At 42.2% G+C, this 24610-nt stretch overlaps 2 protein-coding genes across 2 annotated transcripts; both read right to left on the bottom strand.

Annotated features, from left to right (window-relative positions):
* Positions 1-462: 462 nt before the first annotated feature.
* Positions 463-13788, bottom strand: HAX1 (HCLS1 associated protein X-1). The gene is made up of 8 exons (XM_067472290.1): positions 13673-13788; positions 10059-10300; positions 8415-8590; positions 6295-6343; positions 6037-6149; positions 4715-4811; positions 1044-1149; positions 463-895 (listed from the first exon to the last, which is right to left on the bottom strand). Exons 1-7 carry the CDS (start codon positions 13723-13725, stop codon positions 1073-1075), a joined length of 807 nt encoding a protein of 268 aa, XP_067328391.1. The 5' UTR covers positions 13726-13788; the 3' UTR covers positions 463-895; positions 1044-1072.
* A 2348-nt stretch (positions 13789-16136) lies between these two features.
* Positions 16137-24471, bottom strand: RAB13 (RAB13, member RAS oncogene family). The gene is made up of 8 exons (XM_060757929.2): positions 24077-24471; positions 22260-22320; positions 21751-21811; positions 21422-21499; positions 19832-19921; positions 18498-18563; positions 18335-18385; positions 16137-17214 (listed from the first exon to the last, which is right to left on the bottom strand). Exons 1-8 carry the CDS (start codon positions 24201-24203, stop codon positions 17143-17145), a joined length of 606 nt encoding a protein of 201 aa, XP_060613912.2. The 5' UTR covers positions 24204-24471; the 3' UTR covers positions 16137-17142.
* Positions 24472-24610: the final 139 nt, after the last annotated feature.

A 24610-nucleotide genomic window follows, 5' to 3' on the forward strand; every position in this document is an offset into this window, starting at 1 on the left:
CCTTTCTGCCAGGCAGGAAAGCACCCACAAAACCCTCTCAAGAGATGGCCACTCAACCCCCTGAATCACACAATGATCCCATTAGAAGACACCCCCCAATGGTCATCCAGCCTGACCCCATTTCTGCCAGGCAGGAATACCCAGTCAAAGCTATCCCGACAGATGGCCATGCAGATTCTGAATCATAGGCTCCTAAAGTTGGAAGGGTCCTCCAAAGGCCATCCAGTCTGACCCCATTTCTACCAAACAGGAACGCACCCACAAAACCCTCCCAAGAGATGGCCATCCAATCTTCTGAATGATCCCGTTAGAAGACCAGGAAGGCACCCACAAAACCCTCCCAAGAGATGGCCATGCAGATTCTGAATCACAGAACGATCCAGTTAGAAGACACCCCCCAACAGTCATCCAGCCTGACCCCATTTCTGCCAGGCATGAATAATAATAATAATAATAATAATAATAATAATAATACTTTTATTTATATTCTATATTTATATTTTATTTATATTTATTTCATATTCTGTTCTGTCTCCCCAGTGGGAGATACCCAGTCAAAGCCCTCCCGACAGATGGCCATGCAGATTCAAAATCATAGGGCCACCCAAAGGCCATCCAATCCCACCCCATGCCTACTAGGCAGGAAGGCACCATCCAAGCCCTCCCGACAGATGGCCACCCACCACCAACACAGTCCGTAATTTCTGCCTGAGTTCCGTTGAGATCCTCCTCGGCTCAAGGCAGTCTACCTCAGAGAAAAGAGAGCGAAAGGGAAGCCGGGAGAATAAATAAGAGGCGTTCTTTAATAGTTCTCTCTTGGGAGGGAATCGCGCAGGAAGGGGTCCGGATCCAAGGAGGAGGCCCAATCCAGGGTAGAGGGGCAGCCGGTCACCCGCTGGGGAGGAAGGAAGGAAGAAAGCCCCACAGCCGGTCAAAGGGGAGGACTACACATCCCATTGGGCTTCTGCATCCCGCCCAATCCCCTGGCAGCCCCCCCGAGTCCCCATTCCTGGTCCGAGGGGTCAGCGCCCAACCCGACTTACCTCCAAGGTGACCTGCTCGCTCGGCCCCTCTACCGGAACCAGCGGCCAAAGAAAATGTCCAGGAGGGAAGGCGTGTCGCCCAGGACCTCCTCCCTGCGGGGCCGACCTGCCGAAAGAGAGACCCAAACTGGGCTGGGGAGGGGGCTCATGCAATGTCATTCACGCCTGCTCAAGGCAAGGTTCACGCTGCACAGAGGGCGCCTCCAGGCAACGACAGCCAGGCTGCCTCTATGCAAATACCTTCACTGATTGACTTTGCAGCTACAGGGCTACTCAATGCTAATCCACACTTGCTACAAACAGACAAGGGTTCTTTCTTCCTCCCTCCCACCCTGGACATCAACCCACAAAGGGTGCCTCCAGGCAACAGCAGCCAGGCTGCCTCTATGCAAATACCCTCACTGATTGACTTTGCAGCCGCAAGGCTACTCAATGCTAATCCACACTTGCTACAAACAGACAAGGGTTCTTTCTTCCTCCCTCCCACCCTGGACATCAACCCACAAAGGGTGCCTCCAGGCAACAGCAGCCAGGCTGCCTCTATGCAAATACCCTCACTGATTGACTTTGCAGCCGCAAGGCTACTCAATGCTAATCCACACTTGCTACAAACAGACAAGGGTTCTTTCTTCCCCCCTCCCACCCTGGACATCAATCCACAAAGGGTGCCTCCAGGCAACAACAGCCAGGCCGCCTCTATGCAAATACCCTCACTGATTTGACTTTGCATCTTCATGGTTACTCAATGCTATTCAAGCACTCTCACTGATTGACTTTGCATCTTCATGGCCACTGAATACTATTCAAGGACCCTCACTGATTGGCTTTGCAGCTGCAAGGCTGCTCAAAGCTAATTAAACTTGCTCATTGCAACGCTCAAACTTGCTTCAAACAGACAAGGGTTTTCTCTCTCACCCTGGACATCATTCCACAGGGATATATCCACTCACTTCACTACTTCTATGCAGAGACCCTCACTGATTGACTTTGCAGCTGCATAGCTATTCAAGCTTGCTAAGTGCAACATCCATACTTCCTTCAAAGAGACAAGGGTTCTTTCTCCCACCTTGGACATCACTGCACAGAGGGTGCCTCTAGCAACAACTGCCAGGCTACCTCTAATGCAAATATCCTCACTGATTGACTTTGCAGATGCAAGGCTACTCAATGCTAATTAAACTTGCTCATGGCAACATCCACTCTTGCTTCAAACAGACAAAGGTTCCTTTTCCCACCCTGGACATCATTCCTCAGAGGGTGCCTCCAGGCAACAACAGTCAGGCCACCTCTATGCAGAGACCCTCACTGATTGACTTTGCACCTTCATGGTTACTCAATGCTATTCAGGCACCCTCACTGATTGACTTTGCAGCTGCAAAGATATTTAATGCTAAATAAACTTAAATTAATTAGCATTCAAACCAACATGTATGTTGTTTCTGATTGCCTTGAGACCGTGTTTACATATCTAGGGAGGCGGATGCCTTGTGCTTTGGCTGCCCCCAAACGCTTGGTTTAGTCCCACGGATGACGGGGCAAGGAGGAAGACCTCGTAGCATGACTATCATTATTATTATTACTATATTTATTGATACCCTGCTTTATCTCTCCCGGAGACGACCAAGGTCCTTTGGCTGCACGGAAGGCTGGCACCATTACCTATCTCTCCCCATCGCTTATCGGCCCAAAACTGGAATTCAGCTCCCGAGTCATTACTCTGCATTATAAACAGCTATAAACAGGGCCATAAGGAGATAACGTAATAACCTCACCCGGCATAAAACCATAAAACTTGGTGATAACAATGAAAGCAATGACAGAGATGGGTTTCGAGAGTGAGGGTGCATCTGCACTGTGGAATTAACGCAGTTTGGCGCCACTTGAACTGCCCTGGCTCAAGGCCGTGGGCTCCTGGGAGCTGTAGTTCTGCAAGGCCTCTCTTCCCAAGGCAGCTCTCCAAGCCACACATTCCAGTTCTCCAGAGCGCTTGTTTTGTATTTGCGTTGCATTGTGTGTTGTACATTCTTCTTTAGAGGCTTTTAAGCAGAGGCTGAAGGGCCATCTGTTGGGAAGGGTTAGGTGGGTCTACCTTTCTGGCAGGAGGGGGCTGGACTAGATGGCCCTTGGGTTCCTTCCAACTTTGTGATCCTATCTCTCTCTGTCTCTCCCTCTCTCTATATATATATATCTCCTTCTCTGTGGGGTTTTAAACAGAGCTCAGATGGCCATCTGTCAGGAGGGCTTTGATTGTGTGAATAGGGTTGGACTGGATGGACCTTGGGGTTCCTTAAAACCTTTTGATTCCTATCTACCCACTCATCCATCCATGCATCTATCTATCTAACCACCCAACCATCGATCTACCCATCCATCCATCTACCCATCTATCTATCCATCCATCTACCTATCCACCCATCGATCTATCTATCTTTCTATCTATCTCTATCTATCTATCTATCTATCTATCCATCCACCCATTCACCCATCCATCCACCCATCCCTCCATCCATCTACCCATCCATCTACCTATCCACCCATCTATCTATCTAGTTTGCTGTCTAGCCATCCATCCATCTACCCACTCATCCATCCATCTATGTTCCATCCATCCATCCATCCACCCATCTATCTATCTATCTATCTATCTATCTATCTATCTATCTATCTATCTATCTATCTTTCTTTCTTTCTTTCTATCTCTATCTATCTATCTATCCATCTACCCATTCACCCATCCATCTACCCATCCCTCCATCCATCCATCTATCTATCTATCTATCTATCTATCTATCTATCTATCTAGCCATCTAGCCATCCATCCATCCATCCATCCATCCATCCATCCATCCACCAATCTATCTATCCATCCATCCACCAATTCATCCATCTGTCCATCCATCCATCTACCCATGCATCCATCTGTCTACCAATCCACCCACCCATCTATCTATCTACCCATCTATCTACCCATCTACCCATTCACCCATCCATCCATCTATCTACCCATCCGCTCATCTATCTATCTATCTATCTATCTATCTATCTATCTATCTATCTATCTATCTATCAATCCATCCATCCATCCATCCATCTACCCATGCATCCATGTGTCTACCAATCCACCCATCTATGTACCCATCTATCTACCCATTCACCCATCCATCCATCTATCTACTCATCCGCTCATCCATCTGTCTATCTATCTATCTATCTATCTATCTATCTATCTATCTATCTATCTATCCATCCACCCATCCATCCATCCATCCATCCATCCATCCATCTACCCATTAACCCATCCATCCATCCACCCATCTACCCATCCATCCATCTGTCTACCAATCCACGCACCCACCCACCCACCCACCCACCCATCTATCCATCCATCCATCCATCCATCCATCCACCCATCTATGTATCTATGTATCTATGTATCTATCTATCTATCTATCTATGTACCCATTCGAGGGCTTGGGTTGTGCCTTCCTGCCTGGCGGAAGGGGGTCAGACTAGATGGTCTTTGGGGCTCCCTTTGGAGTCTATGATGTGTTCTCGATATTGTGTGGTAAGTTTCCATGGTAGATGCCCTTCCCAGTCTGAGGAGCACCAGAAGTTGGCCTGGGGTGCCTTTGGGGAGCGGTGGAAGAGCGGCCCCTCCACCTGGGACTCACCTGGCCGGTCCAAAAGGGTCTCGGCTCCGCTCCGGCGAGTGACCACCGTCTCCTCGTGGCCCTGGCTGTCACGCACCGTCCGGCGCTCCTCCACCGTCTGCGGGAAAACGGAAGGAAAACGTGGACGAGGTGCCTGGAATTCTTACACGCACAGAGAGTTGTAGTTTGCCAAGACACAGAGGTGTCACATATTACAGGTGAGGCCGACATTTGGGATTTCAGGGCTGGTTCCCAGGCCAGAGGGGAAAGGGAAACGGGCCAAAGGTCCTTTTCTCTTGGGTTTTCCAGAGAAGCCAGATTAGATTTGAGAATGGAGGGAGTGGAAAAGAGACTGATTAGACCCCCATAATTGTAATTTTGCTCCTGTTATGAATCATAACGTAAATATCCGATCTGCAGGATGTATTTTCATTCACTGGACTAAACTTGGCACAAATAAACAATACAACCAAATTTGACTACTGGCAGGGTTGGAGGGGCTGATTTTGTCATTTCGGGAGTTGTAGTTGCAGGGATTTATAGTTCACCTACAATCAAAGAGCGTTCTGAACTCCGCCAATGATGAAATTGAACCAAACTTGGCACACAAAACTCCCATGACCAATGGAAAATACTGGAAGGGTTTGGGAGTTGTAGTTCACCTACCTCCAGAAACTCAAACAATGATGGATCTGGACCTAACTTGGCATGAATATTCAACATGCCCAAATGTAAACACTAGTGGAGTTTGGGGGAAATAGACCTTGACATTTGGGAGTTGTAGTTGCAGGGATTTATAGTTCACCTACAATCAAAGTGCATTCTGGACCCCCCACCAATGATAGGATTAGTCCAAACTTCTCACACAGAGCTCCCATGACCAACAGAAAATACTGGAAGGATTTGGTGGGCACTGACCTTGAGTTTGGGAGTTGTAGTTCACCTACCTCCAGAAACTCAAACAATGATGGATCTGGACCTAACTTGGCATGAAAATTCAACATGCCCAAATGTAAACACTAGTGGAGTTTGGGGAAAATAGACCTTGACATTTGGGAGTTGTAGTTGCAGGGATTTATAGTTCACCTGCAATCAAAGTGCATTCTGGACCCCATCAACGATAGGATTAGTCCAAACTTCCCACACAGAACTCCCATGACCAACAGAAAATACTGTTTTCTGAAGGTCTTTGGCGACCCCTCTGACACCCCCTTGCGACCCCTCTGGGGGTCCCGACCCCCAGGTTGAGAAACACTGGATTAGACCAAGGGTGCCCAAACTGAGGCGTCGACCCGTGTTAAATGTTTTCCGTGTGGATGCACCCCCAGATTCAGCTGACTCACCCCGTCGGGGGCCACCACCTTGGTGACGGAAACGCTTTGGAAGTAGGAGCGGGGCTGGGAAGGAGGCGGGAGGACCGTCCGGAGGCCTTCGGAGCGGACACGCGAGTCCAGGTCTGCCAGGGAAGAAACAACACGCTTTGGAGTCTCAAGCACCACTGATTCTAACGCAGGAACACCTCAGCAAGCAAGAGTCCAAAAGTGGCAGGCGTAAACTTGGAACGCCAACCAGTGGCTGAGACATGATAAATAAATACATACCTCCATCCTCTTTGGGAATCTCTGCTGGAGCCGAAAGATCCTCTCCCGGCTGCAAAAACAAAAGAGAGAGAGAGAAATAGTCATAATTTCTATGGAGAACTATGGGAAAATAATACGCCATTCTCCATTTGCAAGGAGGCTGCTGTCCAAAGTGTTGATCACCTTGGAAGACCAAAGGATTCCTGGAGAGAACTTTTATTTATTTATCTTATCAGTATATTAATCGGGAAATCGGGTGTTCAGTATTCTCCACAAGCAAATAGACAAAAATGGACGTTAAAAAAAAGTCAAAAATGCACCACAGAACAATTTAAAAAGGTGTGTAAAATTAAAAAAGATGCTTTTTCTTTCGTAAATGAGACCCAAAACAGCTCACGTTGTTGTTGTTGTTGTTGTTACATTATTATTATCACGTTGTTGCTGCTATTGTTGTTATTGTATTATTATTATTATTATTATTATTATTATTATTATTATTATTATTATTAAGAGGAATGGATATACATATATATTAATATGTAATCTATATAAATAAAAAATTAATGTTCGTTTGTGGGATTAGCATAACTCAAAAACCACTGGACGAATGGACACCAAATCTGGACACAAGGCACCTCTCAGGCCAACGAGTGACCATCACTCAGAAAAACATTGAAAAACACAGCAGAAGGGACTTAAAAAGCCAAAAAAAAACCCAAAAATACATTACAACGCATGCAAAAAACCATGTATATACACATATACACAAATACACATACACACAAAACACGTATACACAGACTGAGCCACAGCAACGCATAATAATAATAATAATACAATAATAACATAATAATAATATAATTATAACAGTCTTATATTATTATTATTATTAAGCAGGGGATGGCTAGTGCTTAATAAGAATAATATAAGACTTGACCGGACATTTGGCGCCATTCGTTCTGGCCTCCATCCTGGGAGTTGCAGTTCAGCCAAGGGCCGGCACAATCCCTGCATGGAGGATGAAGCCCTTGCAAAACTACACGTCCCAACTGCGACAGAATTCGCTTTTAATTGGAGATATTATCATTATTATGTATATTGTTATGTATTATTATTTGAAATACATTACAACTGTGAGCCCGGTTCGCTTCTGATATGATAACTAAATAAATTGCTGGGTTGTTGTAGGTTTTTTCGGGCTATTTGGCCATGGTCTAGAGGCATTCTGTCCTGACGTTTCACCTGCATCTTTGGCACGCATCCTCAGATCTGGCTACCAGTATTAAAAAACTCTAAAATCACAACAGCACAACAACAGAGAGGAAACAAACAAGGACATCTAATCACCTCTCAACAAAAGTTTGCTCCAGGCACTGCCAGGCCATCCAATGCTAATCAAGGTGGTCAGTGGAAACATTCCCACCTAGCTCCAGCAGGCAATAGTCCTTTGTCCCACCCTGGTCCTTCCACAGATATATAAACCCTTTCCCCTAGTTCTAACAGACCTCACTACCTCTGAGGATGCTTGTCATAGATGCAGGCAAAACGTCAGGAGAGAATGCCTCTAGACCATGGCCATATAGCTTGAAAAACCTACAACAACCCATTCACACCTGGCTTCAGCAGACAAGAGTCCTTTGTCCCACCCTGGTCATTCCAGAGACATATAAACCCTTTTGCCTAATTCCAACAGACCTCACGACCTCTGAGGATGCTTGACATAGATGCAGGCGAAACGTCAGGAGAGAATGCCTCTAGACCATGGCCATATAGCTTGAAAAAACCTACAACGACCCAGTTATTCTGGCCATGAAAGCCTTCGACAATACAAATAAATTGTTGTTGTTGTATTTCACAAACACTCATATATACACATATACACAAATATATACACACACACACACAATGCACATATGCACAGACTGGGCCACAGCAATGTGTGGCAGGGGACGGCTAGTGTAATATGTATATGTATGTATGTGAGTGTGTGTAAAGCCATGAGGAGAGGCAGGTAGGGAATTAAACATGCACACGCACACACACACACACACATAGGTGTTTAGCCTTTAAATGTAATTTGCATTGCATTGCATTGTATGAATGAAAGAGTCAATGGGCAGTGCAGGGGGGTGATGCCGTACCGCCTGGAAGGGAGGCCAGGGCTTCTTCTCTGGAGACGGAGGACGCAACCCATCGTCCACGGCTCTGCCTTGAGGACCAGGGCTGTCCGGGTACTTGAGCATGGAGTCCCGCAGCGTCCGCCTCTTCAGGAGGGAAGGGTCTCCCGGTGGTGGAGGGGCCTCCAGGCCTGGCATCTCTGCCCAGAAAACAAAGCAGGAAATCCTAGCGTTGGAAGGGAACCCCAAAGGGCATCCAGTCTGGCCCCCTTCGGCCAGGCAGCACACCACATCCCATCCCACCCAACAGACGGCCAGCCAGACGCCACTGAAAGACCTCAAAGAGGAAAGACAGACAGGAAGATAGGAAGATAGATAGATAGATAGATAGATAGAGACAGACAGACAGGAGGAGAGAGAGAGAAAAAGAGAAAGAGAGAGAGATGGATAGATACAGGTAACTTGACAGAAAGACAGTAAAATATATAAGATAAATTAAAAGATAGATAGACAGATAAGATAAATAAGATAAATAAGAAGATAAATAGATAAGATAAACAAGAAGATAGATAAGATAGATAGATAGATAGGATAAATAAGAATATATATATAATAAATAAGACGCTAGATAGGTAAGATAAACAAGAAGATAGATAAATAAGTTAAACAAGAAGATATATATATATATATATATATATGAAGATAGATAGGTAAGATAAACAAGAAGATAGATAGACAAGAAGACAGATAGATGATAGATAAAATAAATAAGGAGATAGATAGATAGATAGATAGATAGATAGATAGATAGATAGAATAAGATGATAGATAGATAGATAGATAGATAAGATAAACAAGAAGATAGATAAGAAGATAGATAGATGTTATAAATAAGATGATAAATAAGAATATATATAGAAGATAGAAAGATAGATATTATAAATAAGATGATAAATAATATATATATATATATATATATATATATATATATATATGACGATAGATAGATAAGATAAACAAGAAAATATAGATAGAGATAGATGGATAAGATAAATAAGATAAGTAAGATAAGATAAATAAGAAGATAGATAGATAGATAGATAAGATAGATAGATAAGATAGATAAGATAAATAAGAAGATAGATGATAGATGATAGATAGATAAAATAAATAAGATGATATATAGATAGATAGATAGATAAAATAAATAAGAATATAGATAAGATAAATAAGAAGATAGATAGATAGATAGATAGATAGATAGACAGACAGAGTCAGTCATGGAATCCTAAAGCTGGAAGGGACCCAAGGGCCACACAGACCAGGCAGGAAGGCACAATTGAAGCCCTCCTGACAGATGTCCATCCAGCCAAAGATTGACATGAGGGAAAGAGAGAGGGGGGGGAGGGAAGATAAATGTGATTAGCCCCCGCATGGAATCATTGAGAGAATGGGGAGTTTCCAAGCTGAGTGCAGGAATCAATGAGCAAGGCAGAATGGAGGGGGGGCTCCAACTAGAGAGGCCTCTCCTCTCCCCAGGAGTCACACAGCGCTGAGCCAGGGCAAAAAGGGCACCTAGGCAGCCTTGAATGAACGGCCTTGCACAACTGCAACTCCCAGGATCCCCGTAACACGGCGGCAGGAGGGGGGAAGGGCGTCCAGACTCACCCAAGGGCCGGGAGGGCAGCCCCACGGCCCCCATGTCGCTGAAGAGGTCGTTGAAGTCCCGGAAGAGCTCCTCGAACCCAAAGGCGTCGTGGAAGCGCATCCCGCCGGGGCCAAAGGGGAAGCCAAAGCCCCCAAAGGAGCCAAAGCCCCGGGGACCAAAGGAGGGGCCGCCTTCATCATCCTCATCATCATCCTCTTCATCCTCCTCCCTTGTGATGCCCCCAAAGAAGGGGTCGCGGGGCCTGCCAGGCAGAGAGAAGGACAGGTCACACGCTGACCACACCACTTGCGTTCCTGGGATGGGCATGTATTACAAGATATATACACACACACACATACTATATATATATATGTAGGTCGTTGTAGGTTTTTTTGGGCTGTATGGCCATGATCTAGAGGCATTCTCTCCTGACGTTTCGCCTGCATCTATGGCAAGCATCCTCTGAGGTTGTGAGGTCTGTTTGACATATATATATATACACACACACAATATATTATATTATTAGCATAGTACAATATCAGTATTCTATATTACTATGTTGTACGATACCATTATATTGTTAGTAATATATAAATATATATAATCATCATAATATCATATTATTAGTATTCTATTGCATTACATTATAATATTATATTACATGTATATATATTATAAGCATAGCACAATATCAGTATTATATATTACTATGTTGTACTATACCATTATATTGTCATATTATTAGTAATATTACATGTAATATAACATATAAAATTATAATATCGTATTATTATATTGCATTACATTATATGTATATGCAATATATAATTAACATAGTACAATATCAGTATTAAATATTACTATATTGTACTATACCATTATATTGTAATATTATTAGTAATATTACATGTAATATGAAATATATAATTATAATATTATATTACTAGTATTAGTATTATATTGTATTACATTATAATATTATAAATATTATATTATTAGCATAGCACAATATCAGTATTATATATTACTATATTGTACTATACCATTATATTGTAATATTATTAGTAATATTACATATGATATAAAATATATAATTATAATATATTATTAGTATTATAATGCATTACACTCTATGTATATGCAATATATTATAAGCATAGTACAATATCAGTATTATATATTACTATATTGTAGTATACCATTATATTGTAATATTATTAGTAATATTACATGTAATGTAAATATATAATTATATCATATTATTATTATATTGTATTGCATGATATAATAAATATTATATGTATATACAATACAATATATTTTATTATATTATGTTATTACCATAGCACAATATCAGTATTATTTATTACTATATTGTACTGTACCATTATATTGGAATATTTTTAGTAATATTAGGTGTAATATAACATATATAATTATAATATATTATTAGTATTTTATTGCATTACATTATATGTATATATATACAATATATTATTAGCATACCACAATATCAGTATTATTTATTATTATATTGTACTATAGCATTATATTGTAATTTTATTAGTAATTTTATGTGTAATATAAAATATATAATTATAATATCATATTATTAATATTAGTATTATATTGTATTACACTATAATATTATAAATATTATATTATTAGCATAGCACAATATCAGCATTATGTATTACTATGTTGTACTATACCATTATATTGCAGTATTATTAGTAATATTACATGTAATATAAAATATATAATTATAATATCTTATTATTAGTAGTAGTATTATATTGCATTACATTATAATATTATATTATATTATATTATATGTATAATCGGAAAGGAACCCCAAAGGTCATCTAGTCCGACCCCCTTCTGCCAGGCAGCACAATTCGATCCCTCCCAACAGATGGCCAGTCAGCTTCTGCCGAAAGACCTGCAGAGACTGAGATAGATAGGCGCACAGATAGATAAAATAGGAAGGGGACCCCAAAGGTCATCCAGTCTGACCCCCTTCTGCCAGGAAGCACAATTCGATCCCTCCCAACAGATGGCCGGTCAGCTTCTGCGTAAAGGCCTGCAGAGACTGAGATAGTCTGATAGATAAAATAGGAAGGGGACCCCAAAGGTCATCCAGTCTGACCCCCTTCTGCCAGGAAGCACAATTCGATCCCTCCCAACAGATGGCCGGTCAGCTTCTGCCGAAAGACCTGCAGAGACTGAGATAGATAGGCACACAGATAGATAAAATAGGAAGGGGACCCCAAAGGTCATCCAGTCTGACCCCCTTCTGCCAGGAAGCACAATTCGATCCCTCCCAACAGATGGCCGGTCAGCTTCTGCGTAAAGGCCTGCAGAGACTGAGATAGTCTGATAGATAAAATAGGAAGGGGACCCCAAAGGTCATCCAGTCTGACCCCCTTCCTGCCAGGAAGCACAATTCAATCTCTCCCAACAGATGACCAGTCAGCCTCTGCATAAAGACCTCCAGAGAAGGTGATGGATGGATAGATAGATAGATAGATAGATATTGTAGGGTTAGAAGAGACCCCCAAAGAGGGCCATCTAGTCCAACCTTCTGCCAGGAAAAAAAGACACCATTCAATCCCTCCTGATAGATGGCCATCCAGCCTCTGCTTTAAGACCCCCAGAGAAGGTGATAGATGGATGGATGGATAGATAGAATCCCAGTGTTGGAAGGAGTCTCAAAGAAGGCCATCCAGTCCAACCCCCTTCTGCAAGGTGAGAAGACACCATTCTATCCCTCCTGACAGATGGACATCCAGCCTCTTCTTAAAGACCTCCAGAGAAGGTGATAGATAGATAGATAGATAGAGAAGAGACCCCTAAATATAGACCATGCAGTCCAAATCCCTTCTGCCAGGGAAAAAGACACAATTCGATCCCTCCCAACAGATGGACATCCAGCCTCTGCTTTAAGAGCTCCAGAGAAAGTGATAGATAGATAGATAGATAGATAGAATCCCAGAGTTGGAAGGAGTCTCAAAGAAGGCCATCCAGTCCAACCCCCTTCTGACATGTGAGAAGACACCATTCGATCCCGCCTGACAGATGGCCATCCAGTTTCTCCATAAAGACCTCCAGAGAAGGTGATAGAGATAGATAGATAGATAGAATCCCAGAGTTGGAAGGAAAGGCCATCCAGTCCAACCCCCTTCTGCCATGTGAGAAGACACCATTCGATCCCTCCTGACAGATGGACATCCAGCCTCAAAGACCTCCTGGGAAGGTGATAGATAGATGGATGGATGGATAGATAGATAGATGGATAGATAGAATCCCAGAGTTAGAAGGAAAGAAGGCCATCCAGTCCAAATCCCTTCTGCCAGGGAAAAAGACACAATTCGATCCCTCCCAACAGATGGCCAGTCAGCCTCTGCTTAGAGACCTCCTGGGAAGGTGATAGAGAGATAGAATTGTAAGAGTTAGAAGAGACCCCAATAGCCATCCAGTCCAACCCCCTTCTGCCAGGGAAAAAGACACCATTCGATCCCTCCTGACAGATGGACATCCAGCCTCTGCTTAAAGACCTCCAGAGAAGGAGGTGGACACATAGAGGGATGTTTAGTGGTGGGCTGCTTGGGCCTCTCTCCTCCTCCTTCCCCACCTGTTCCCCCCCTGGAAGCCGAAGAAGCCCCGAAAGAGGTCGTAGACGCTCATTTCCGCCCGGCTGCCGTCAAGCGAGGGCCAGCGCGACACCCTCCACGTCACTCTGTCGTAAAAGGGAAGCGCGGCCGTCAAGCCAGGAAGGCGCCCCCTTTCGGCCAAAGGCGCGCCTCTTCCTCCTCGCAGCTGGGGACTCTAGACCTAGGAAAAGAATAGAGATACAAACTAGCGGCGAAACTCGAGTCTCTTTTTCCTCGCAGCGGGAGACTCTAGACCTAGAAAAAGAATAGAGATCCATTCTAGCGGCGAAAGTCAAGTCTCTTACGTATGGGGATTTCCATCCAATTTCCTCCAAACTTCAACTTCCTTTGAACAAAAAACTCCCAAAGACTGAGCTATATTTATTGATGTATTACACTTTTATTATGTGCATAGATTATGTCATCATTATATTTTATTATATTTTAATATTTAATACATTGTATATATTGTAATAATATTTTATTATATTTTATATTTTTAATATTTTAATATTTTATACATTTTATATATTGTAATATTTTTTATATTTATATATTTTTAATATTTATTATATCTTATACATTTTATATATTGTAATTTTTATATATTGTAATTTTTATATTTTATGTATTTTGAATTATTATATTTTACACTTTTTATATATTTAATATTTTTTATATTTTATACATTGTATATATAGTAATAACATATTTTAATATATTTTAATATATTTTATATTTCATACATTTTATATATTGTAATTATTTTTATATTTATATATTTTTAATATTTATTATATCTTATACATTTTATATATTGTAATTTTTATATTTTATGTATTTTGAATTATTATATTTTATACTTTTTATATATTTAATATTTTTTATATTTCATACATTTTATATGTTGCAATAATTTTTATATTTTTATATATTTTAATATTTATTATATTGTATACATTTTATATATTTATTATATTTTATACATTTTATATATTGCAATAATTTTTATATTTTATATATTTTAAATTACTATATTTTTATACATTTTATATATTGCAATGTTTATTATATTTTATACATTTTATATATTGTAATATTTTTTATATTTCATACATTTTATATGTTGCAATAATTTTTATATTTTTATATATTTTAATATTTATTATATTGTATAAATTTTATATAGATATTATATTTTATACATTTTATATATTGCAATGATTTTTATATTTTATGTATTTTAAATTATTATATTTCATATATTTTATATATTGTAATATTTTATATATTTTATATATTTATTATATTTTATACATTTTATATATTGTAATAATATAATATTTTATATGATGTAATATATATAACATCATATATATATATATTATAATAATATACAATAAATATAATAATATGCAATAATAAATATAATAATAAATAATTATAATAAATATAATAAATAAACAGCAACAATATTATTTACTTATGTAAACATATTGCACATCATACCTTAGATGTGTATGCCAATCAAGGCTGTGTGTGTGTGTGATACCTTAGATCAGTGTTTATTATTTTCGTTGTGACTCCATAATTGTAATTTTGCTTCTGTTACGAATTGTGATGTCTATCTCTGAAATGCAGAATGTATCTTCATTCACTAGACCAAATTTGGCACAAAGACCCGATATGCCCACATTTGAATCCTGGTGGGATTGATTTTGTCATTTGGGAGTTGTAGTTGCTGGGATTCATAGTTCACCTACAATCAAAGAGCATTCGGAATTCCACCAACAATGGAAATGAACCAATCTTGGAACACAGAACTCCTATGACCAATAGAAAATACTGTAAGGGTTAGGTGGGCAGTGTCCTTGAGATTGGGAGTTGTAGTTCACCTACATCCAGAGAGCACTGTGGACTCAAACAACGATGGATCTGGACCAAACTTGGCACGAATATTCCATATGCCCAAATGTGAACACTGGTGGGGTTTGGGAAAAATAGAATCTTGACATTTGGGAGTTGTAGTTGCTGGGATTTATAGTTCACCTACAATCAAAGAGCATTCTGAACCCCACCAACAATGGAAGTGAACCAAATGGGGCACACAGAACTCCCACAACCCAACAGAAGATATGGGAAGGGTTTGGTGGGCATTGACCTTGAGTTTGGGAGTTGTAGTTCACCTATATTCAGAGAGCACTGAGGACTCAAACAACGATGGATCTGGACCAAACTTGGCATGGTTACTCAATATACATACATGTGAACACTGGTGGAGTTTGGGGGAAATAGACCTTGAGATTTGGGAGTTGTAGTTGCTGGGATTTATAGTTCACCTACAATCAAAGAGCATTCTGAACCCCACCAACGATAGAAATGGGCTAAACTTCCCATGCAAGAGATTCCCCGCTTGGTTTCCGCCACAGAAATCACTGCAAAACATTCCAAAATCCGTTTTTAATACTGTTTCGAAAGATTACAAAAGGCAACCGAGATCTAGAATGTTCTCCCTTTTGGGGGATTTGCACCGACCGACCGGGGGGGGGCCTTTCCTATGCGTAACGTGGAACTCGGTGCAAAAAATCCCCAAACAATCCCTTTTTTCCCCCCAAAATAAAAGATAATCTATACTGTAGAATGGCCGGGGCTCAATCCGATCCCTCCCGACAGATGGCCATCCAACCCCATAGGAAAAGGGCAGGTTAAGGGGTGAAATAGAGGCTATGGAAGAGTTGGAAGGGAACCCCAGAGGCCATCCAGTCTATCCTCATTTCTACCAGGCAAGGAGACACCATCTAATTCCTCCCAACAGATGGCCATCCAACCCCATAGGCATGCGCAGGCTCATAGTTGAAACAGACCTTGGGAAACTATAACTCCCAGGACGCCGTAGCGGTTTGAGTGGGGCCAAGCTGCCTAAAAAAGACAAAAGGCCTTGGGAAACTACAACTCCCAGGATTCCCACTGCATTGAGCCCAAAGGCAGGGGTGAATCTGCATCCATTCTACATTATGGTCCATGGTTATAATAGACCTTGGAAAACTTCAACTCCCAGGACCCTGTAACAGTTTGAGTGGGGCCAAGCTGCGTGACCTCTTGGGCACAAAAAAGACAAAAGGCCTTGGGAAACTACAACTCTCAGGATTCCCACAGCATTGAGCCCAAGGCAGGGGTGAACCTGCATCCATTCTACATTATAGAAGCCTCCAGAGAAAGAGAAAGACCTTGGGGAACTACAACTCCCAGGACTCAGTGTGGTTTCAAGTGAGGGGCTGAATCCGCATCCATTCCTGCTTCCGGCTCCTTGATCCTGGGGGAAAGGAGAGACATTCAGAACCAAAGGAGGTGCAGAGGAGGAGGAGGAGAGAGCGGTCCAGCCAGCTGGACCTCTGTCTTGGCACGTCAAGCAGGCTTCCATCCATCTATCCGTCCGTCTGTCCATCCATCGTTAGGCCAAGGAGCACTTGCTGTGGCTTTTCTGCGCCCTTTTGAGGTCCACAGGGCCCTTGGGTTGCGGGGCCTGGGAGGAAGAGGAAGAGGAAGAGGAAGAGGAAGGAGAGGGTTGGACCCATGTTGGGACTGCAATGACCACAATCCACTCCCTGCCCGGCAAGATGGGGGAAACTATTATTATTATTACTATTATTATTATTATTATTTGACACAGAACAAGATGAGTCCACAGCAAACAATATATATTGTAGTAACATTTTATTATATTTTATATTTTATTTAATTTACATATTTATTAGATTTTATACTTTTTGTATATTATAATAATAATATTTTATTACATTTTATTTATTTTACATATTTATTATATTTTATACATTTTATATATTGTAATAATATTGTATGATATATTACACATTTATTATGTGCATAGATTATGATGTAATAATAATATTTTATTATATTTTATATATTTTTAAATATTATTATATTTTATATATTGCAATAACAATACTTTATTATATATTACACTTTTATATGTGCATGGATTATAATGTAATAATATTTTACTATAGTTTATTTATGTTTAAATATTTATAATATTTTATACATTTTATATATTGTAGCAATAATTTTTTGTATTTTATATATTTGTAATACTATATTTTATACATTTTATATATTGTAATAATAATTTATGTGTAATAATAATAAAATATTTTATATGATGAGCCAGAGTATTATTATTATTATTATTATTATTATCTACCATACTTTAATTAAGTATTATTATTGATTAATAATAATAATAATAATAATGGCTATAGAGGCACCTACTGCCATGGGTCCAGGTGATGGGATCCCGGGAGTTGTTGCTTTGCAAGATATAATAATAATAACAACAACAACAACAACAACAACAACAACACTATGCAAGTGGTGCCAAGCTGCATTTGTTACTCAATGTAAATATACCCTCCTGCCCGAAAGATGATGGTGATGGTAATAATAATAAGGTGCCTCTATAGCCATTATTATTATTATTATTATTATTATTATTATTATTATTATTACCATCTGTAGAATTAATGCATACACCCTCCTGCCCGAAAGATGATGGAAATAATAATAATAATGAATGACAACCCCCTCCTGGCTTAAGGGTCATGATAAATCTGAATACTCACGGATCTTTTGCTGGATTGGAGGAGGATGTCCCGGGCCAAAGTGCGGAAGGCCTGCGGGAGAGAAGAGAGAGGGAGAAGGGGAAGAAGGGGGGGCCGGTGTGGGCAGGGCGGGGGTCCCGGGTGAGGCACCCCCCACGCGCCCGTTCCCATGGGGCTGACTCACCTCCTCCACGTTGGTGCTGGACTTGGCGCTGGTCTCAAAGAAGCGGATCCCGTGCTCCTTGCAGAGCTGCGCGGGGAGAAGGAAGAAGAAGCGGAGGTGTGAGAAGGAAGAGGAAGGAAGGAAGGAAGAAAAAGAAAAAGGAGAGGAAAGAGAAGAGGGGTAGGAGGGAGGGAGGAGAAAAGGAGGGAAGGAAGGAAAAAAGAGAAAGGGAGAAGAGGTGTAGCAGGGGGGGAGGAGAAAAGGAGGGAAGGAAAAGGAAGGAAGGAAGGAAGGAAGGAAGGAAGGAAGGGAGGGAGGGAGGAGGGAAGAGACACAGGAGGTAGGGAGGAAAAAGGAGGGAAGGAAAAGGAAAGAAGGAAGGGAGGGAGGGAGGAAGGGAGGAAGGAAGAGAGAGAGAAGAGGTGTAGGAGTGAGGAAAAAAAGTAGACAAGGGAAGAGAGAAAGGGTGTAGGAGGGAGGGAGGAAAAAAGGAGGGAAGGAAAAGGAAGGAAGGAAGGAAGGGAGGAGGGAAGAGAGAAGAGACACAGGAGGGAGGGAGGAAAAAGGAGGGAAGGAAAAGGAAAGAAGGAAGGAAGAGAGAAGAGGTGTAGGAGGGAGGGAGGAAAAAGGGGGAGGAAGAAAAGGGAAGGGAGGAGGAAGGGAGGAAGGAAGGAAGGAAGGAAGGAAGGAAGGAAGGAAGGAAGGAAGGAAGGGAGAAGAGGAGGGAAGAGAGAAGAGACACAGGAGGGAGGGAGGAAAAAAGGGGGAAAGAAGGAAGGAAGGAAGGAAGGGAGAAGAGATGTAGGAGGGAGGGAGGAAAAAAAGTAGGGAAGGAAGAGAAAGGAAAGGAGGAAAGGAATGAGGGAAGAGAAAGAAATAGAAAGAAGGTGAGAAAGAAAAAGAGAAAAAGAAGGGAAATTAAGGAAAGGAGAAGAGAGGGAGGGAGGGAAGGAAGGAAGGAAGGAAGGAAGGAAAGGAAATGAAAGGAAGGGAGGGAGGAAAGAAGAAAGAAAGGAAGGAGTGAGGGAGGAAGGTGAAGGAAGGAGAGAAGGAAGATAAGACAAGGAAGGAAGGATGGAAAGAGAGAAAGGAAGGAAGGATAGAATGTAGAAAAAGAAGAAAGGAGAGAAGGAATAAAGTTAGGAAAAGAGAGAGGATGGATGGATGGATGGATGGATGGATGGATGGATGGAAGGAAGGAAGGAAGGGAGGGAGGGGGAAGAGGGATGAAAGCAGAGGAGCCAGGCCAGGGAGGTGTGCCAGTAACCTCCTGAACCCGTGAGGAACCCAGGTCTTCCGGCAAAGAGAGAGAGAGAGAGACCCCCCCCCCCCCGAAGCCCCCTTCCCCTGGGTACCTTCTGGGCCTTGTCTTGGGGCACCTTGCGCTTGGCCTCCATGTCGCACTTGTTTCCCAGGAGGAGCCGCTCCACGCCCGAGGACGCGTTCTGCGCAACGGGAGGGATGGTCTCAAACCGCATCCATTTGACAGTGTAGACGCACCCCTTGTGTACCCAGCCACCCCCCATTCACTGGCCCCTTGCACACATAACAACAACAACAATGGTAGTAGTAGTGGTGGTGGTGATGATGATAATAATAATAATAATAATAATCCAGCATATTGTAAGACTGTAGGATCTCAATAGCAATATTAAATATCCACTCACAAGCCGGTTCTGCTTTGAAATGGACATATGGCTGGTATCTCTGCAGCAAAGACGGCTTGTGAGTGGTTCTTTAATATTGCTGTATAGATCCTACAGTCTTACATTAAGACACTACGGACTTTTTCCCACCACCACTTCCTTTTAGACACCTTTTCTGCCCATCTTCCCCCTCTTCTCAGTTTCCTTATTAGAACTTGTTGCTTCACAAGTTCCATAACCTGGTGTTGGGGTTCAGCCTCCGTGCGAACCTGTGCCTCAATCTCTGTGTGAACCTGAACCCAATTCTCTAATTGTATTTCCTGATGCAACTGAACAGGCCTCTGAACATGTCTCTTTCCCTGATGGTTTGGAAACTGTTGATTCTGAGGGCAGTGGCTGGGAAAATGAAACTAAATTTCCTGATGAGGATGTTTTGGAACCAAGCGGTGATAGCTCTCCAGAGGAACTCACACCTGGGTTTTTTTTTAATGAGGATCGAAGAGAACAGATTTGGAGAAACAGGAGTGAATCACAGAGTCTGAGAAGGTCAAGTAGATTAAGGGAAAGGGAGGCTCAGGCTTCAAAGCCTGGAGGCGTGTCAAGAAACAGTTTCTTTGGTTTAAGGGGCCTCTCCCCGGGCTGTCTCGTTAGATCAAGCATCGTTTAGACTGAGGCAACACCTTGGCAGATTTCCTGCGTTCCATGGCCTGCATTTCCAGAGGCTTCTAGTTTTCAAGTATGGTTAGTGAGATGCTAACAGGTTCGAGGTTTTTGTATTGTGGCTTTTGGAATTGTGCTCAAGTTCAGAGATTTTCCTGACTGCTGAGTTTCTACTGTGGCTTTTTGACTTTGCATTTTCCTCTATTTTGTAACCATTTTTCATCAATAAAAAGGATTGTTTTTCCCCACAGTCCAGTGTGGTGGATTTGATCTTATGGTCTCGTTTCCTGATCTGGGATGCAACACATGGTCTCCAGCGTCCTCGGCTGGCTTCAGAATATCACAGAGAGAGAATTGATCAGTCAGGAGGTCATGGAGGGAATTTGTGATGTTTTCATGCCGTCAGAAATTGACTCCTGACACATATAGATCTCATTTGCTGTGACATACTGTGTTTTTGTGTCAGTAAAATAATAATAATAATAATAATAATAATAATAATGTAATAATCATTCTATTTTATTTCTTACCCGGCTCTCCTCCCGGCCGAAGGCAGCGTGCAACATAATTAAAGCACAAAGATTAACAACATATATACATTCATTCCATACGGTGGAAATGCATGGAAACGGGACTTGCCTCCTTGATGCTCTTCATCCAGTTCTGGATGTTCTCAAAGGACTTCTCGTCGGTGATGTCGTAGACCAGGATGATGCCCTGCGAGGTGGAACACAGAGACCCAGGAAGGGCACGTTCGCAGCAGTTTAAACAGAGGCTGGGTGGCCATCTGTCGGGGGGGTTTTGACTGGGCTTTTCCTGCATGAGGACTGGATGGCCCCTGGGGTCCCTTCCAAGGTTATTATGTGATTCTGTGGTGTGGCAGGAAAGAAGTAAGACAGAAATCCCCGCAAACGACACCTGGGGGGGGGGGGAGTTCTAGCGCCACTAAGGGCGGGCTGGGGTCCTACCATGGCGCCCCGATAATAGGCGGTGGTGATGGTCTTGAACCGCTCCTGCCCGGCTGTGTCCCTGGAAGAGAAACAAAGCATGCTCACGCTCACGGATCCATGCGCATTCCTAGCCAGAGACATGTTGCAGGGTCTAGAACAGGTGTTCTAGACCTGTTCTATACTGCAACTCCCACCATTCCTATCAGACCCAAGGCTCCTCAATGCCCCTCTTGGGCTGCTGGGAGGAGAGGGCGGGAATGCAATGGAGGGCTAGGAGAGACACGGTGCAGGGTCTAGAACGGGTGTTCTAGACCAGTTCTAGACCAACTCCCACCATTCCTATCAGACCCGAAACTTGCGGGCTCCTCAATGTTTCTCTTGGGCTGCTGGGAGGAGAGAGCAGGCATGCCAGGCTAGGAGAGGTCTGCTTGCACTCTGTGATCAACAAGCATGGAGCAGCCTTGCAACCGGAGGTGCCGCTCCCCGGCCACGGCTTGGGAAGAAGCGCGGCTCCGAAAGGGACCTACCAGACCTGCAGCTTGATCCTCTTGCCCTCAATGTCCACGGTCCGGATTTTGAAGTCAATGCCTGGGTGAGGAAGAAGGAAGGGAGGAAGGAAGGAAGGAAGGAAAAGGGAGGAAGCCATTACACTTTTAAGCTCAGGGTTTCTATTATTATTATTATTAGAAACAAAACAAGATGAGTCCACAGCAAACAAGATCACTCTGCTGGCTGATGTATTATTATTATTATTATTATTATTATTACTGCTATTATTATTCAGAGGCTGGATGGACATCTGTTAGGAGAGCTTGAAATGTGCCTGCCTGCCTGGCAGGAAAGGGGTTGGACTAGGTGGCCTTTAGGGTCCCTCCCAATTCTATGATTATGATTATGATTATAAACAAAACAAGATGAGTCCACAGCAAACAAGATCACTTTGCTGGCTGTTGTATTGTATTATTATTATTTTTATTACTGCTATTATTATTCAGAGGCTGGATGGCCATCTGTTAGGAGAGATTGAGTTGTGCCTGCCTGCCTGGCAGGAAAGGGGTTGGACTAGGTGGCCTTTAGGGTCTGTCCCAATTCTATTATTATTATTATTATTATTATTATTATTATTAACAAAACAAGACAAGTCCACAGCAGACAAGATCACTATGCTGGCTGTTGTATTGGATCACACGTCAGATGCTATTATTATTATTATTATTATTATTGTTGTTGTTGTTGTTATTATTATTATTATTATTATTATTTTATTCAGAGGCTGGATGGACATCTGTTAGGAGATATTGAGTTGTACCTTCCTGCCTGGCAGGAAAGGGGGTTGGACTAGGTGGCCTTTAGGGTCCCTCCCATTTCTATCATCATCATCATCATCATCATCATCATCATCATCATTATAAACAAAACAAGATGAGTCCACAGCAGACAAGATCACTCTGCTGGTTGTTGCATTGGATCACATGTCAGACATTATTATTATTATTATTATTATTATTATTATTATTGCTATTATTCAAATTTATTTATTTATTTATTTACAGCATTTATATGCCGCTCTTCTCACCCTGAAGGGGACTCAGAGCAGCTTACAATATATATTTTCATACAATATATTATATTATTAGCATAGTACAATATCAGTATATATTACTATATTGCACTATACCATTATATTGTAATATTATTAGTAATATAATAATAAAAAGGCTGGATGGCCATCTGTTAGGAGGGATTGAGTTGTGCGTTCGGTGGCTGGCAGAAGGGGGTTGGACTGGGTGGCCTTTAGGGTCCCTTCCAACTCTAGGGTTGTATGGTTCTATTGTTATTATTATTATTATTTCCTTTGAAGTCTAGGATTTTATGGCCTTTTGGGGTTATATGGTTCTATTATTATTGTTGTTGTTGTTGCTATTATGATTAGTATTCCTATTGCTATTATTATTATGAGGAGTCTGGCTGGCCATCTCTCAGGAGGGATTGAATTGTGCCTTCCTTCCAGCCTCATTCTTTCCTTCCTACCGGGATCCCTCCCACCTCTAGGATTGTATTATTATTGTTGTTGTTGTTGTTGTTGTTGTTGTTGTTGTTGTTGTTATTTGGAGACTATCTGGCTTTCTGTTGGGAGGAATGGCGTTGTGCTTTCCTTCCTGGCAGGATGGAGGTTGGACTGGATGCCCTTTGGGGTTTCCCTTCTGCATCTAGGAATGTATTATTATTATGATGATTATTATTATTCCTGTCTCTATGATGATGATGATGATGATGATGATGATGATCCAGATGATGATGATGGTGATGGTGGTGATGGTGGGGTCTTCTGCTCCTGTCTTACCAATGGTGGAGATGTAGGTGCCGCTGAAGTTGTCCTCTGCGAAGCGGATGATGAGGCAGGTCTTGCCCACGCCACTGTCCCCAATCAGCAGCACCTTGAAGAGGTGGTCGTAGGACTTGGCCATCATCGCCCCCAGGAAGAGGAAGGAAGGGAGGAAGCAAGGAAGGAAGGGCCAGGAAGGAAGTGGAGGAAGGGGTCCCCAAGCTGGGGGGAAATGCCACAACTCCTCCTCTTCTCCTCCTTTCCCCTTCCTTTCTTCCCTCCTCCTCCTCCTCCTCCTCTTCCCCTTTTCCCGGAGTCCACTCCCTCGGCTTCCTCCCAAGTTACTTCCTCCAGGAAAGGAAAGGGTTAAGGAGGCAGGACCAGAGGAAGGACAGGAAGCAGGAAGGCTCCAGGCATCCCTAGCAAACTCTGCAAAAGAAGAAGGGGAAACAAAAGAGGGGGACAATGAGCATGTGCAGAGTGCATTCACTGCAAGGGAAGCTGAGCAAGGATCCCCTCCCTTCCCAATCCCCGTGCCAGTGCAGTTTAGAA

The sequence above is a fragment of the Anolis sagrei genome, chromosome 12 (assembly GCF_037176765.1).
Source record: "Anolis sagrei isolate rAnoSag1 chromosome 12, rAnoSag1.mat, whole genome shotgun sequence".
In the NCBI taxonomy this organism is placed as follows: Eukaryota; Metazoa; Chordata; class Lepidosauria; order Squamata; family Dactyloidae; genus Anolis; species Anolis sagrei.

What these genes read in the sequence shown, in the direction of transcription:
- HAX1 (XM_067472290.1), bottom strand. Translation starts at nt 13,725, where the DNA reads ATGAGCGTCTACGACCTCTTTCGGGGCTTCTTCGGCTTCCAGGGGGGG. An exon ending in GGCTTCCAGGGGGGGAACAG is followed by an intron (nt 10,301 to 13,672) that starts GTGGGGAAGGAG and finishes TCTGCCTGGCAG; the next exon opens with GCCCCGCGACCCCTTCTTTG. An exon ending in AGGTGGTGGCCCCCGACGGG is followed by an intron (nt 4,812 to 6,036) that starts GTGAGTCAGCTG and finishes GTTTTCCCGCAG; the next exon opens with ACGGTGGAGGAGCGCCGGAC.
- RAB13 (XM_060757929.2), bottom strand. Translation starts at nt 24,203, where the DNA reads ATGATGGCCAAGTCCTACGACCACCTCTTCAAGGTGCTGCTGATTGGG. An exon ending in CACCTACATCTCCACCATTG is followed by an intron (nt 22,321 to 24,076) that starts GTAAGACAGGAG and finishes TTCCTCACCCAG; the next exon opens with GCATTGACTTCAAAATCCGG. An exon ending in CCAGCACCAACGTGGAGGAG is followed by an intron (nt 18,386 to 18,497) that starts GTGAGTCAGCCC and finishes TCTCTCCCGCAG; the next exon opens with GCCTTCCGCACTTTGGCCCG.